Below are 15,337 nucleotides of genomic sequence, written 5' to 3' on the forward strand. Positions count from 1 at the left end.
TATCAACTCTGCGAAGGTTTTGTTGCAACTATGGGCAAACACTAACTTCACTCCATTGTTGGCTAAATCTAAAAACTGACCCTGAAAGACATCTGTTGCCAGTGGAATGATACAAGGATTGGCCTCATAGGTGAAGTGGATTCTTCCGGCCCCCCTATAATCACCTGTCCCGTAATATGCAAATACAGGGTAAAAAGGTTTTTTTCATAACACGACTAACACCGCAAGAAAAGAAGAACATTTCTCTCCAGCAGTTATTTTCTTCCCTGTTACTTGTTGTATCAGCTGTAAGGCATCTATGCTTTTGTCGGTGTGTTTTCCTCCTCCTCTCACTTTGCTCGCAGCATCCTGCAAACCTTTTGGGCATGAATGATTGGCAGCTTCACGACCGGCTTGTGTCTGGCAGCATACCTGTATCATCATGTCAGTCGGTTCATCATCTGTTCAGTGCCTTAACGTTTCAGCCAGTTTGTCAGGTATTTGATCATAAACAATCGCTGGACAAATAAAGTTTCAATTTGGATAAAGATCACCAGGGATTTTATCATTCATCCTGTTGAACATATGAAATTCTTTATTAAATTTCATTAAGAAAATCGAATGGTTGTCAAGGCATTTCTGTTAAAACCACGTTGTCATTATGACACAAGAGGAAAAAGTGCTTAATCTAAATCCCAGGGTTGGTTATTACCTTCTCCTTTCAAAAAAATAAGTCTCAAGTGATGGGATGAATTGAGAATGAAGATTAAGCATTATTTGTTGACCTGCCCCTAAACCCCGACCGCATGTGACTCGGACTGTGTTGACCCAGAAACATGGTGTGGGGGAAAGAGCCTCTTTGGCGGAGCAGAGAGAGGAGGACGGAAGTATGAGGGAGCGCTTCCCCTCTCCGCTCGCAATCACATTGTAAAAAAAGCCATCAGAATTAAGGGTTTAGCACCGCGCCAAATAGCCGGAGATTAACGACTCCAAATATCGGTTGAATGAGCTGTGTGTGTGTGTGTGTGTGTGTGTGTGTGTGTGTGTGTGTGTGTGTGTGTGTGTGTGTGTGTGTGTGTTTGTGTGCCTGCAGTTGAGTGAGAGAGACATTACCAGAAACGAGGAGAGAGACCAAAAGAAGAGAATCGTAGAATTCATTTATTAATATGGCCGAGGGTTAAAGGAGCCACTTCAGTCATTACTATAAGTGCAGTTACAGCTTTTATGTGTTTCTACAATCCAGTGACCTAGTTTGTGGAAAAACGATTGTGCCGCAACAATGGAAGGATTTTTTATTATTATATTTTGTGTTCTACCTTCCACTAGCAGAGCAGCGGCGGAACTGAACAGGACTAAAGTTAGCTGCTAAAGTTAGCCCCGTCTGTCACCTGATCCCAGTCAAGGGTCATAGGTTAGATCCCTTTCTGTGGCCGTGGTTGGGTTTCACAGCTCCAAGGCCGTCGCTCTGCTCTGGAATGTAGGCCAACAGTCCCACAAGGACAAATTCAACCACATCGATAAGATATTGAAAAACATAATCATTATTAAAGGGGGTGTGTGTATTTGAAATGATTTTTAACTCTTCTCATGTAGCTGGATTACCAAATATACTGTGTGTTTCACAATAAAAATATAGAAAAACTGATATAAGGTAAGAAAAGATTGGATATAAAGTATATTTGTGTATTTGTATATTTTCCATGACAGGTGTGTATTATTGATATATTAGATGAAACTAATATTTTACTGATGTAAATCTGTGATAAGGCGAGGGAAGAGACTTCAAACTGAGTTGGTGCAACATGTCTGCCAGGCAAATCCTACAGTGCCTCCATGTGGTGGAATTTAAAAGAAGTTTCTCTTGATCCCTCAACTATCCCTTCTGAAAATTGTGTATTTAACCTCTTAACTGGCTAAATCCTCAAAAAAATGATTAAGGTGTTATGCTAGTCGGTAAATGTCTGAATGGGCTATGAGATACTCGGGCCTGGTGACACGTGTGACAGAGGAAGAAACAGAGTGACAGCTGAGGTGAGTCATGTCTATTTTTATTCAGCCGCATGTCTCCTTGTAAAAGAATCACAGCTAAACAGACACGTTATACTTTTCTTGTTCCACATCAGCAGATCAGAAATCAAATCTACTTCGCTCTATGAAAAAACTACAGAAAACAAAGCTCTCACCGCTGCACTCTGCAACTAGAAAAAAACTATACACTCAGTCATCAAACACACATACTTAGAATATATATTACAGTGAGGGGATTACACAAGTTATGTCAAATTTATCATATGATACTGTACTGCAGGATGTTTACAGATAAATCAAATCTGTACTTTTTACACCTCATCAGGCATTAATGTTTCTATAATATCACTTCATCAGTGCCTTTTCATTATTTTCCCATCCTCGACTATACCTCTCTTCTATCAGTCTTGTCTTTTCACATCCGCTGTTCTTCTTTTTTATGCTAAAACACAATTCTTTAATCATTCAATACAATATTTACAAAACTCTCTCGAGCATCTCTTCCTGGCCTTTCAATCTGTACTAACCATTTTTTTTTTTTTTTAACCTTTCTCACGTTTCCTTTTTCATAACACATTGTTCCCTTTAAATGTAACCAAATGCATTGGATAAAGGAGCCAGATCAAATTCATTAAAAGAGTAAATGTCAGTGACAATATGTGCTACATGTGTGGCCAATCCAAACAGATCTTGAGATAAAAGGTGGCTGATAAAACCCATGAATAAAAATATGGCACTACTAAAAACACTTCTGGCTCCCTATAGAGCCCTGGTTTCTTGTGTCCAGACCAGAATCAGGTCAGTGCATGGTGGATCCAGGGCGCCAGACGCTGGGCTGCAGGCCCAGGTTGGAAGTGCTGAACCTTGGCCTCGGTACCCTGGCAGGCAGAGCGCTGCTGAGGGCTGGCTGAGATGCACCAGTGGGACTCAGGGGACTAAGATCTGGGGCGCTCTTGAACTCCCTGCTGGCTTGGGCAGTGTTGGATGACTGGAGGTGGGAGAAATTGCGGGACTGAACCGGGTTTGGAGCTGGAGAAGAGGAGAAGGTGGGAAGATGAGGGAGTGGGGCGGTAGGGGCAGGAGGCGGTGGGGGAGACAGAGGGCTGGTGGCCCACTGAGGTTGGTAAGGATTGGGTTGAGGCTGATAGGGTTGGTAGGAGGCGGGACCAATTGTGGGTGGAGACGTGACATCAGAACGCCACAGTGGTTCTCCGAGTGTCGTAGCAGATCGGGGGACGATAACTTTGAGGGCAGGCCCTGTGGATGTCGGTGGGGGCGTGGAGAAGCGCTTCACCTCGTACACTCGTGCTGTTTTCTGAGGAACACCTGACATTCCTCGCTGCTGCTGATAGGTTGATGTGTCCTGGGGAACCCCATTCCCATAGCTGAACAGGGAGGAGTTGAGCTGGTAGGGCTGGTAGCCCATGATGTCCACAGGCTTGATGCCCGCTTTCTTCCCTTTCGACCCAGCTGGCCCAGACTTTTTCACCTCAGGCTTCTTCTGGGCTTTCAGAGGGCAGGAGGGTGAGAGGAGGGGGTTGTAGCTGATGGGAGGTGGAGCACGGATGCTGGATGAGTACTTCCAGGTGGCAGGGAGAGAAGGCGTGGGTGAGGGCTCCCTTGTCTGGGCAGGAGAGTAAGGTGCTGCAGCAACAGAGGGAGATCGATCCACAACATATCGATCCATCCTGCTTTGTCTGCGGGCAAACAGCTGCCCTCCCTTCCCTGCCAGCTGTGGCATCTGAGGAGCTTGCGGTTTTGGGGCCACAGGGGGTGGCCTGGGTCCTCGCTGAGCCTGCATGAAGTTGCAGGCCTCTGCCCCTAGTCTCAACCAGTCCTCCTCAGGCCCCGACTCATGCCCAGTCTCCCCACTGGGTGGAACTCCAGATTCAGCAGCCGGGGCTCTCACGAAGCGGTCATCCATGTTCTGGACCATCGACAGCAAATCCGGGTTGGGAGAAACATCTTTGTTCTGGACTGCACAAAACATCGGCTTGTTGTTGCTACGACGACGGGCATCATGCAGGATGCCGGTGCGAGCGGCAGGTACAGAGATGCGCTGCTCACGTGTTGCAAGTGAATCAGAGGCAGGAGCTTGCGGAGGCGATGCAGTTGACATGGCAGCCTGGGGGTTAGGAGTCATTGCAGCTGACATGTTTAGGTAAGGGTGAACAGATGGAGATGGACAAGGCTGGATGGGAGGAGGGAGATGGGTGTTCTGGGCATTGAAAGAGATTTGAGGTGGGTCAGGGGCATATTGTGGGGAGATGGGAAGAGCAGGAAGACAAGCAGAGGGAGGTGTGTAAGTCTGAGCAGGAGTAGAGGGATGTAGAAGTGGAGCTGGAGGGGAGAAGGTTTGAGCAGGTGATGGACCGACTGGGCTTCCTTGAGCTACAGGTGGAGACAGAGGGGTGGCAGGAGAAGCATGCACTGCAGGCTGAGGAGAAAACATTTGTGCGTTTGCTAGAGGCGGGGAGAAAGGTGCAGAAGAAAGAGAGTAGGGAGGCGAGAGAGCTGAGGGAGGGGAGTGAACAGAGGGGTGAGTGTTGTTATTCCTTGGAGGGATGTACAGAGAGGTGCTAGACACCGCTCTCCTCGCATCTGGCCCTGATGGATGGTGAGTAGGCGGTATTGTCACCATGGAGACGGCCGCCACAGGCTTGGTTTCCATGGACACAATCATGGGTTTGGCTTGGGGAGGGCGAAACATGACAGAGGTTACAGATGCACGAGAAGAGGTCGGGCCAGGGGTGAAAGGTCGTGCGGTGCGGTTCAGAACACTTGGATTAGAACCAAGGTTGTTCAGGTGATGGTCTGAGTCTGTGACGGGGCTCGGACTAAGGTTTGGGGTCGAACCATGTGGACCATTTTGACTTTGAAGAGGAGTCTGAGAGGGTGCGCTCAGAACAACGCTCGCCCGACTAACAGCTACTGACCCACCATTGGTGTGAACCACAGCGGGAGGAGACATGTGTGCAGGGTGGTTGCTAGTTGGGGGCTTTGTGATGCTGCTCTCCAGCCTTGAACCCTGATAGGGTGAGCTCTCCAGCCCTGAGCCCTCCAACCCTGGGGTTTGATTGACAGGGGTCAGAAGTCCTGGACTCTGATAGGCTGAGATGTCCAACCCTAGGCTGTGATTGGCTTTTGGTGTTGCTGGAGTAGTTGGTGCACTTGACGGGCAGGCAGAGCTTCTCCTGTCCAGCAGATCCAGATAACCCGAGTCCCACGTGGCGTCAAATGATGATGAGAATCCCTCTTCATCCACTTCCGAGCCACTTAGGATGGAACTTCCTCCTTCCTCCTCGGTCTCCCCTCCTGTCTCTCCCTCGGTCTCCCCTCCTCTATCTCCCTCAGCTTTGCCAAAGCAGGTCAGCGTGTACTTCTTTGCCCTCTGTCGGCGCTTCTTGAACATAAGAACCCCTTTTGAGTTGGGGTTGGGAGCGTCAGTCAGCAAAGAGGCAATAGAGCGGCATTTGGTACGAGCTTCTTTCACCTGCTTCTCCACCACACTCTCCCCACGCTGCAGCTCTGCAAGACAGGAAGAGGAGAGACGGAGAAGGTGAATGTGTTGAAAGAGAAGCAGTAATTACATTTTTTTTTTGATGATTGCATTACAAGGCACATGTGAAAATGACTGGAAACGAAGCAATGTGGCAACCGATGCTGATTTGTACAGTATCATCCCAGTGAGGAGCTGCAATGAGGATTACCGCTGACAGACAGGAGTGTGTGTTGTGGATTTAGAACAAAGAATTCCTGCTGTCACCGGCGCTGCCTGTCTGTGTTTGTGTGTGTGTGTGTGTCCGCTTAGTCCAAGGCTATTTGTGTCTTTTTGGTATTTTGGCTCACCTCGCATGAATATCATCACTAAATAATTGTAGTCTGATGCTGTCATGCCAACCAAGGCATAATAAACTACAACAGTACTCAGTAGAGTGCCAAGTCCCCTTAAATATCAGTCCCCTGAATATTTCTGATTGACTTTTCTTTCCCATCAAAATCCATAAATTATTCTCTGACAAATAAACGAAAATGCTGATAAATTCCCTATCTCACAACGTTAAAGAAAGTGATAAAAAATGTCCTGGATCCGCCCCCTGATTTAGAGCTGCACCAAATTTCAATGTGTTCTTTTCCTGACTCATACAGTATCCCCCCCCACCAAGTTTGTTTGTTATCCGTTGGGTAGTTTTTGCGTAATCCTGGTAACCAACAAGCAAACCAACGGACAAGGCAAAAAACAACCTTATTGACGAAAAGTAATCATCCCAACATCAAACTGCCTACTTCTGTTGCGATATTCAGGAATTTCTATTTCCATCAATTTATACCACAAGAGTCAATGTAATAAGGCTAAAAGGAGAAAAATGACCCTGCTAATATTATCGGTGCCTAAATACTAATACACCTTTAGCACCAAACACAGCTGAGCCTGGTAAGAATGGCTCTAGTTTTGTTGGTTAGATTAAAGGGATCTCCAAAGTTATTACAACTCATCCTGAGGGGGACATTGATGTCTGCACCAAATCTTTTTGGGGCGATCCATCCAATAGCTGTCATGTCAACACAAAAACGACAAAGGTCAGCCTGCTGGTAGCAGTGGAGGAAAAGTCAGGGGGATCACCAACGTCATTAGGATTTATCCTCTGGGGGGTACGAATGTCTGTACAAAATATTAACTTAATCCATCCAATAGCTGTTGAGATATTTCAGTCTGAACCGAAGCGGCGACTAACATCACCACTGGAGCCATATAGTTAAAAATAACTATGAATATTTTGTAACTCATCATTTAGCATCATGTGTCTGACCCAGAAACACAACAGCATAGACTCATTGGCCCATGTATGCAATTTCTCTTAGAAGCATAAAAACACAAAATGAGATCCTGAATCACAGGTGAGTCTCCTCACGTCTAAATCTCTTCAACATCAGGATCGTTTGTTACATCCATCAAGTGCAAACAATGACAAAAAAACATTAATTGCATAGAAATTGATTGATTCCTCTAAATCTGAAGAAGACACCAGAGCTGTGTGTAAATCTTACCTGCGTACACAGTGTGTGGGACGGTGTGTCCACGCACGTCTGAACCTGACAGAGATGTGAAGTCCCTCATCTCACAAGTGTTTTCTTTACACCCTCCCACACACACGCAGACACACACACACACAGACACACACCCTTGTTAGCGTCCGCTTCTGCTCTGAGCGCGGAAAACGTTCGCTCCTTGTCGCCCACCTCTTCTCTTGGAGCAGAGCCCTTGTAAAGACCTTTGTTTCTGTCCAGCAACCCAAACCAACACATGATGTCAACCCACTATTCCTGTCTGTCTGACAGGCATCAAACACCTGTCCACACACACACACACACACACACACACACACACACACACACACACACACACACACACACACACACACACACACACACACACACACACACACACACACACACACACACAGGACAGGAAGACCCCGTCACCAGCTAATATCTTCACAGCAGTGTCATTGAGTGTGTGCGCATATGTTTGTTTGTATCTGTGTATGAGTTCATAAAGCCAATTATAGACTATAAGGAAGTGTGGTCGTAACCCTTTGCCAATGTGCTGTTCCCTGCTGCTGACCCAACAACCACTGCACACACAGACACACAAATCCACAGCAGCAGAGCTTACAATCTCAGATCCAAAGCCGAAAGGCGATGTGTGTTTGTAATGTGAGAAAGGGCAGACCCCCGGACGCCTCGGTCATTCATCCTATAGTAAAACCCCCAACGCGAGTCGTTTAGGCCTTTGGCTTCTCGTAGCAGAGGACAGATCACTCATTCCAGCACAATCACTCATATGAAGTCATAACTCAGTCAGTGCATAGTTATTCGCTGCCATCAGCTATGATCCCTATTACCTTGTTGGGATGAGGTCAATAAAACTTTAGAGTTTAAAGAAATGGGTCACCATTTTTAGATGAGGCAATTGATTTCACTTTTACAAATTGTTTGGAAAAATATTGCCCGGCTCATAACCCGAACAAATAGGTGTTTTTACAGACTAAGTAATCAAGTTATACTATGGTTATTATTGAGCTTAAAAAGTGCTGGTACATGAATGTGTTACCTTTAGGGCAAAGCCAGGCCACCTGTTTACCCCGTTTTCAATCTTTATGCTAAAACTGCTAAAATCCTCCAGCGTGTATTTTCATACTTGCATTATTATTACAATAATAGTATCTGAGGGCCATATGGCATCAACGATTTGCTTCCATCTGGGCCTGTCATGGGCGACATGTTTGACCTCTCTCCATGTCAGACCGTTCTCTTTCAGTCCTGCCATCGCAGTTCGCTGCAATGTTGTTTTGGGCCGACCTTGTTTGCAATTTCTAGTTGGTGTCCAGCGTAGGACGGTCTTTGGTATGTGGTTCTGGTCCATTCTGAGGACATGCCCAAACCATTGTATCCTCATTTTGGCTTGATACAAAGCAGTGAATACTTGCAATCCCTTGCTGGTATTTAATTGTATTTGACAATTTCATTAGAATACTTTTTAGGCCTGCAAGGCAATACTTCAAAAGTAATAAGCAGCTAGAATTGTACTCAGTAGAGCACATACCTCCACCAAGGGAAAATGTTGAATATTATCTCACAATCTTAAAGAAAAGTTCCATGATCAACTACATCATTTAATAGATTTTTCCCTGACTTAAACTGCATCCTACCATCAAGTTATTGTGGTTATCCACCCTCTAGTTTTTGCGTAATCCTTTTAACTAACAAACAAACAAACGCAGATCAAAACATGACCTTGGAGGAACTTACTTTTATGGTTAGTTTCAGTATTTCTGTCCTAGTAATTCATTCATGACCCTTTAAACACATCTCACAATCCTTTGTTTATTTTTATTTATTTATTTAAATATTCAGAAAGGATTACAATTGTCCAGCACAACTTTCGGAGCCCACAGGGGAATACTTCAAAATTACTGTTTTGTTTGCCCCGAACCCAAAAATATTCACTTTGTATTGAGATAAGAGAGATAAGAGCATTAAATCTTCACATTAGAGAAGCTGAAACACAGTAAGACGCTAATACACAACATATTCAGGCCGAGGTCAGTGTGTGTCCAGTCTGTCAATCAGAAGCTCCAGTGTCTATAAATACAGCCGCTGAGGCAAATACCCAGAATACTGACATGGGAAATAGACTTCTGCTTCAAGGGACAGAGTGTGTGTGTAGGTATCTGGTATATCTCACCTATCACCACCAGCCTGTAAATGTAAGGGGGGGGTGCTCCAGTTACAGAAAAGAGCCACTAGAGGGGGATCTAGCTAAAGACTTGAGTTGAACTAAGCGGGGACACTGGGGGAATCAATGGAATTTAAATTAAAAAGCAAAACACAACTGTGAAGTAGAAATAGCTGCATTGTCGTGGGAAACTACAGATGTTCCTGTGCAGCTGTTTTTCACATCGTCAAACCCATGAGCAAACACATAAGACTCACTAACTCTATTTAGTGAAGTGATGGGTGGGATTGACAAACACACCCATGGTATGTTGTAATTGACTATAATTAGTTTTAGAACATCAATTACTCATAATTTTTTTATGTTTGGGTATAATTACCTCACACAAGATCATGGTAGCTTGGTAGTAGCTATGGAAACCCAGTCTTCAAGCAGGATTAAATTGTTTTCATCAATCTCTGCTGTTACATGATGTGTGTTTGTTTTGTCTTTTGTTTTTTACATAATCTTTTTACTTATTCCCTTACTTTAATTACTTAAAAACGTGTCACGTGTGTGCTAGTATGCATGAATTCAAATCTTAATGGTATATGTGAATTCTTTCTTTTTCCCCTGTTATTATTGAGACATACTCACTGGCTTGCCGTGCTTTGTCCTTGTAGGTGGTGGAGAGCTCATCACTGATGGGGGTGTGCTGCATCCCCACCATGGGCACCAGCTGTTTGCTGGAGCCCAACATCCGAGCCTCTTTCGCCCGCTCAGGTGACACCAGGGGCACGCAGCTGAGCCCGATGCAGCCCCCTGCCTCCTGGAAGCCACTGTCACCCTCACCCTCCGCTTCCACCAGCCCCTGATCCGGGGTCGGGGCGAGTGTGCGAGGGGTCAGGGTGTGCGGGGTGTGTGCCGGAGTGGTCCACTCTGTCTGGGGGGGCTGGTAGATCAGCTCTCTGCGAGGGACGCCAACCAGACACTGACTATCCCATTGCACCTGCAGGGAAACCCCCGCATCTGTGGCACTCTCATACCTTTGAATAATAAGAGAATGCGGCAAAGAGAATTATTTTTTACATTCAAGCTTGTCAAGGTGGATTGTGGACCATATACAAGTTAAATGTGCATTCTGGATTTAAATCTGACCTGAAACTTGCTCTTTTTTTTTTTTTTTTTAAGTAGCAACAATTTATAATTGGCAATTAAATCCCCAAACTCCTGTGTATCAGTAGTCATTTTTCTTATTTGCTTGGTCCAAATAGGATAAAAAGAGTCGCCAAGTTAGTTCCACCGGCCTCATCCGGACAATATATTATCTTTTTTATTCATCATCACTGGGAAATGAAACATTATACTTCAGTTTTCTGTCCATATAAATTAAATTGATATACATATATATTCTCTACTGGGTGATTTCACAGATAAAATCATTTTGATAGGGCTTGTTGTTGAATTCAAACAAAATAACTTTAAATACTTTTTTAACTTTCTTGATTTATTTATATTTGCCTGTTGAATGTGGACAAAAACTCCAGAATGTAGAATGAATGTAGAAATAAAATGCAATATGAATTGAACAAAAAGTGGGCAAGGACTTCTTACCCGCTCATCTCTGAGGTCTCCTCCTCTTCTTGGTTGTCATAGCGCGCAGGTGAGCGAGCATGAGGTGGCGTGCGGCGTTGGCGGCGGTGAGTGAGGGCCTGCGTGTCTGCATCGCTGTCTGTTTCTCCGTAGTAGGCCTCGCTGTCTGGAGGGGAAGTTATGCCCTTGGGTATCCCGGTGGGGGAGAGGACTGAGGGGCGGTGGGAGGACAAGGGGGGCACAGGGGGAGACAGGACCCTCACAGAGGAGCGGGGTGATGCCGTGTGACCAGAGTAAGATGAGGAGTGGAATCCAGAGGGGGACCTGGAAACATACACACACATGCATCAGTTTGTCTGACATGGCGTCATATAACATGGTGCGTGCTGTACAGTTTGTCTGTGTGAGTCCTTGCTCTGACCTTTTCACCCTCAGGCTGAGTGTAGCGCTCTGTGAATCTATGAGGTTCATGGCCTGAGCATGACTGAGCTCTGCACACACATGGTCGTCAATGGCAACCAGCTCATCTTGCTCTTTCAGTCCAGCTCTGCAGGCTTTGCTGCGTCTGCGTACCTGCAGAGAGCAAAGAAGGCAACACATTAATCATTATTAAATTTAAGACCAAGGGTCCTCAATCTTCTGGGCCCGTGACCTCATATGACAACACCCTTCTTGAGCTCAAGTCCAGCTTTCACCAAAGTTTTAAAGTTTAAAACCCAAATCTTTAGAATATGAATTGTAATTTATCCCACAACATTTTATCCAACAAGGGAATGAATGGACTGAAGCCACACAGTTATACAATCAAAAACATTTTCCATCAGTGGCAAACAAGTCAAGCAGTTCTCAGCCTGTTAAATCTAAAAATAGTCCTCAATTAGACGATACGTAAGTGGAAGCGATATCTCTCCTTATGTCTGATCCCAAAACAGTGCTGTGTCTCATAAAGGATCTGATGTTGCCCGTTTGCATTCATTTTTAATTTACGGCATCATATTTAATGAAAACACATTCTTTCAATCTGATTCTCACTGTGAAGGATGGGGTCCTGCATGAAACTCTATTATCAATTAGATCTGATCAAACTACACCCACAAAGTCATGATTAATAAAAAGTCAAGTTTATCTATAAAGCACAATTAAAACAACCAGAGTTGATCAAAGTTCTGAACAATAAATAAAATCAATATTTAACATAGTGGGGAAATACTTTAGATGTGACCAAGTTTTCACGGGTTTTAAACTCTATAGATTATATTTTATTATATGGTTTATATAGCATATTTTTGTATTTGTATATTTCCATTATAAATCTATATAAAAAACATTATTATTTTGAGGATGACACATCATAATACATCAATAAACACAACAAACAATGAAGAGCTTCAATCTTGAATAGGTATGGCACTGTTTATAAGTGTATGCTGTTAGTCAGTGAGAGCATGTATTTGCTAAATGGCTGATAAAGTTCTGCGACTTGTAGAACAGTGCTCAGGCATCTTTCCTCTACTGGCAACTGTTCCGGTATCAGAATAAGTCATGAAGTCATGCGGCTGTTGCTGGAGGTCGCTGAGAGATGATGTCATAGGATCCTTTAAGAAGTAAGTCTGTGGGGGGTGGGTGGTAGATGTGAAGGCGGGTATTCTTGTCCATCAAACTTCAGCTTCTTCTAAAAGAAGAAGATAAGAACCTCCCCTCCGTCTCCTAACACATACGAGCACCTTATCCCTGCTGACGGTAGAAATGTTGAGTGTGTTCCAGCACCTACTTGGACTCTAAAGAGGACACTGAGTTTCTCTTTATCAGTGTCTCTTGACCCAATAATCCTGCTCCACCATCGCTCCAACACACGCACGGACAAGCTTCTCTGCCACTCAGGCAAACGCACACACACATGTACACATACACTCGAGCGGCACAAGAGGACATCATGAAAGAGGAGGTTTGAACAGCTGCATCACCAGTCTGGTCCAAGGGGCATCAATGTCATTCACCATATGTTCCCCACACACCCAAAATAAAAACCCTTGCAGGAAATATCAACCACATTCCTGGACGGATGAAGAAGGACAGGAACCGGTGGGATGTGAAACTGACACAATATAAACAGAATTACAGGGGACAGCGAAATAAATGTGTGCTTGTGTGTGTGTGTGTGTGTGTGTGTGTGTATCAAGAGGCCTTTTTCCATGCTTGGCTTCCAGCTCCTCTTAAATGAGCTATTCTGATCCTCCATTCCCAACCAGGCTTATCTGAGGTATGTCCAACCAACCACACACACACACACACACACACGTACATGCACACGCACACACACACACACACACACACACACACACACACACACACACACACACACACGCACAATATATTTCCATCTTAGTGAGCACACTCATTGGCATAATGCATTACCCAGCCGCTTGACCTAACCTTATCTATCACAACTAAATACTTCCACCTATTTCAAATGCTAACACAAAAACCTATAGTCTTAACCATAGACTCTTAACCCTCGAACAGTCCATTGAAAGTGAGGACGGAAATGTCCTCACTCCATAAGGTCAATGCCCCAAATTGTCCTCACAATATGATCAAATCGTCATTAACGATAACCTTATCTGCTTGAAAATCGTAAATAAAGAAAGATCTTTTTGTCTTTGCCTGAGCCCCCCACGCCTCCATCATGAATCAGACGTTATGACAGCTCATGAGTGACCGGCCAACTTTTAACGTCAGTGTGAGCGAGGTCACATTCCTCCTCTCCAGAATAGCTTTTCTTATTAGAGGCAACATTCTGATCTGTCAACAAATTTAAACACAGACACGAGAAGATTTTGAAAAAGCCAAACTGGCAAAAGAAAAGAATAATCCTGGTCTTAAAGGTGGCTTATTGTGTCTCAGAAATATGTGATGATGACAAATCTTAAACAAGTCTGTTACCGGTCGTATGTGTTTACAGCAGACGGAGTCATGCAAACACAATATCAGTGTAATAAAGAATGTACAGGTGTGATCACACATGTATTGTGCTTTAAAGTACTTGAAAACCATATATTGGCTACATATGATCTCCGTCAGGATACAGTAATGAAACCTAAGACACAATCAAACCCCAAACATGTGTTCACACTGTTCTCTGACCCACAAACCAGACTCAAACATAACAAGGAACGGTAATATTGAATTGAGGATATGGACAATTGAGGATAAAGAAATTCAACTCCTTGACGGACTGTTACATGAAACTATGGTGAGATTGTCAAAGCTTCTCAAGCAGAAAAGTGACACTTAAAGACAGATGTTTACTGTGAAAACACATCCAGATAAAAATCATATAAACGACTTTGCTCATCAAACTTATCCCTCTCCAGTTTAGTGGTGCTCTCCAAAGAAAGACCAGTCACCCCTTTCTAAAACTAGAGAACAATCAATAAATTACTCAATATATACTCACAAACGTACAAGGTTGCAAAAAAATCTGAAAAGTATTTGTATTTAGTTGTTTTTACAACCAGACATGCCTTCTTTATGTCTACTAAATAAATAAATGAAAATATTTCTAGCTCGGATTGCAGACAGCAAACCACAAGTCTGACCATCAAGGCCTCAATTAACAGCTGCAATCTCTGTTAAACCTACTCGTGTTACCACCTTGGCAGTAAGTCCTCTCTGCAACATACTGAATGCACGCACATATTCTCACGCACATGCACACACACGGGCTTTACTATACCTTGGCCACCTGTAGAGGGTTTTGCTGCTCCACTCCTCCCTGCAGCCTGAAGCCCCACGGAGCTCCTCCTGAGAGGGAGACCACAATCTCCTCCGCCACCATCCCAGCTCACAGCCCGCTGTGTGTATGAGGGTGTGTGTGTCGCTCTACCCTTCTTCGGTTCCTCAAAGTCTGCGGGTATCAATGAGTTAGGCTTCTGTCTCCCTGTGACCAAGGAGAATCACTCCACCCATGAGCAGACGCAGGGGGGTGGCTGGCTTTCACCTGGAATGCTGTGTCGGAGGGTGGGCACTCAGAAGGGCCAGAAGGGGCAAAAGTGTGTGTGTGTGTGTGTGTGTGTGTGTAGTGAACACTTGCCATGTCACTCTACAGGAGGGGATACTTGCTGATATCCCCTCCCGAAATAACCACCAGCACCACTCCCTCTTTGACCCTCAGCTCAGCGAGCCAGGACAGCAGTCAGGACTCACAGATTTGTCTTTGTCTACCCACAATACCCCCCAACCTTAGAGCACAGAGAGCGAGGCGCTGCAAGGAAGTATTTTAAGAATTTCAGATGGTTTACTGTCTGTGCATTTTAACAACTTTAGAGAAGGAGATGTGCTCCACTGGCCGAGGAAGAAATCATTTCTGAGCAGGCCTTTCTTCAAGATGACAAAAACTGACTCTGCTGTGCATCAGCTTTCACACTTCTGACTTTGCAGAAAAAAGGCTAACAGACTTGGTAAGGGTATGGGTGTGACTTGGCCCAGTATCAGAGTAATGCCAGATTTGTGATGAAT

General features: G+C 44.6%; 1 protein-coding gene across 4 annotated transcripts; it reads right to left on the minus strand.

The window, feature by feature from the left end:
• Positions 1 to 2,631: 2,631 nt before the first annotated feature.
• synpo2lb (synaptopodin 2-like b) lies at positions 2,632 to 14,815 on the minus strand. 4 transcript variants are annotated; one of them, XM_034570750.1, is made up of 6 exons: positions 14,556 to 14,814; positions 11,241 to 11,392; positions 10,841 to 11,143; positions 9,884 to 10,272; positions 4,133 to 5,535; positions 2,632 to 4,102 (listed from the first exon to the last, which is right to left on the minus strand). In XM_034570750.1, the coding sequence occupies exons 1-6, from the start codon at positions 14,655 to 14,657 to the stop codon at positions 2,807 to 2,809; spliced, it is 3,645 nt and encodes a 1,214-aa protein (XP_034426641.1). In that variant the 5' UTR covers positions 14,658 to 14,814; the 3' UTR covers positions 2,632 to 2,806. The 4 variants fall into 4 exon arrangements, with proteins under 4 accessions (XP_034426641.1, XP_034426640.1, XP_034426639.1 ...); XM_034570749.1 differs by having other exon boundaries at positions 2,632 to 4,091; positions 4,122 to 5,535; XM_034570748.1 differs by having other exon boundaries at positions 2,632 to 4,095; positions 4,126 to 5,535; positions 14,556 to 14,813.
• Positions 14,816 to 15,337: the final 522 nt, after the last annotated feature.

The sequence above is a fragment of the Hippoglossus hippoglossus genome, chromosome 19, assembly GCF_009819705.1.
Source record: "Hippoglossus hippoglossus isolate fHipHip1 chromosome 19, fHipHip1.pri, whole genome shotgun sequence".
Taxonomy (NCBI): domain Eukaryota; kingdom Metazoa; phylum Chordata; class Actinopteri; order Pleuronectiformes; family Pleuronectidae; genus Hippoglossus; species Hippoglossus hippoglossus.

What these genes read in the sequence shown, in the direction of transcription:
- synpo2lb (XM_034570747.1), bottom strand. Translation starts at nt 14,657, where the DNA reads ATGGTGGCGGAGGAGATTGTGGTCTCCCTCTCAGGAGGAGCTCCGTGG. An exon ending in ACCCTCTACAGGTGGCCAAG is followed by an intron (nt 11,393 to 14,555) that starts GTATAGTAAAGC and finishes TGCTCTCTGCAG; the next exon opens with GTACGCAGACGCAGCAAAGC. An exon ending in GAGACCTCAGAGATGAGCGG is followed by an intron (nt 10,273 to 10,840) that starts GTAAGAAGTCCT and finishes TATTATTCAAAG; the next exon opens with GTATGAGAGTGCCACAGATG.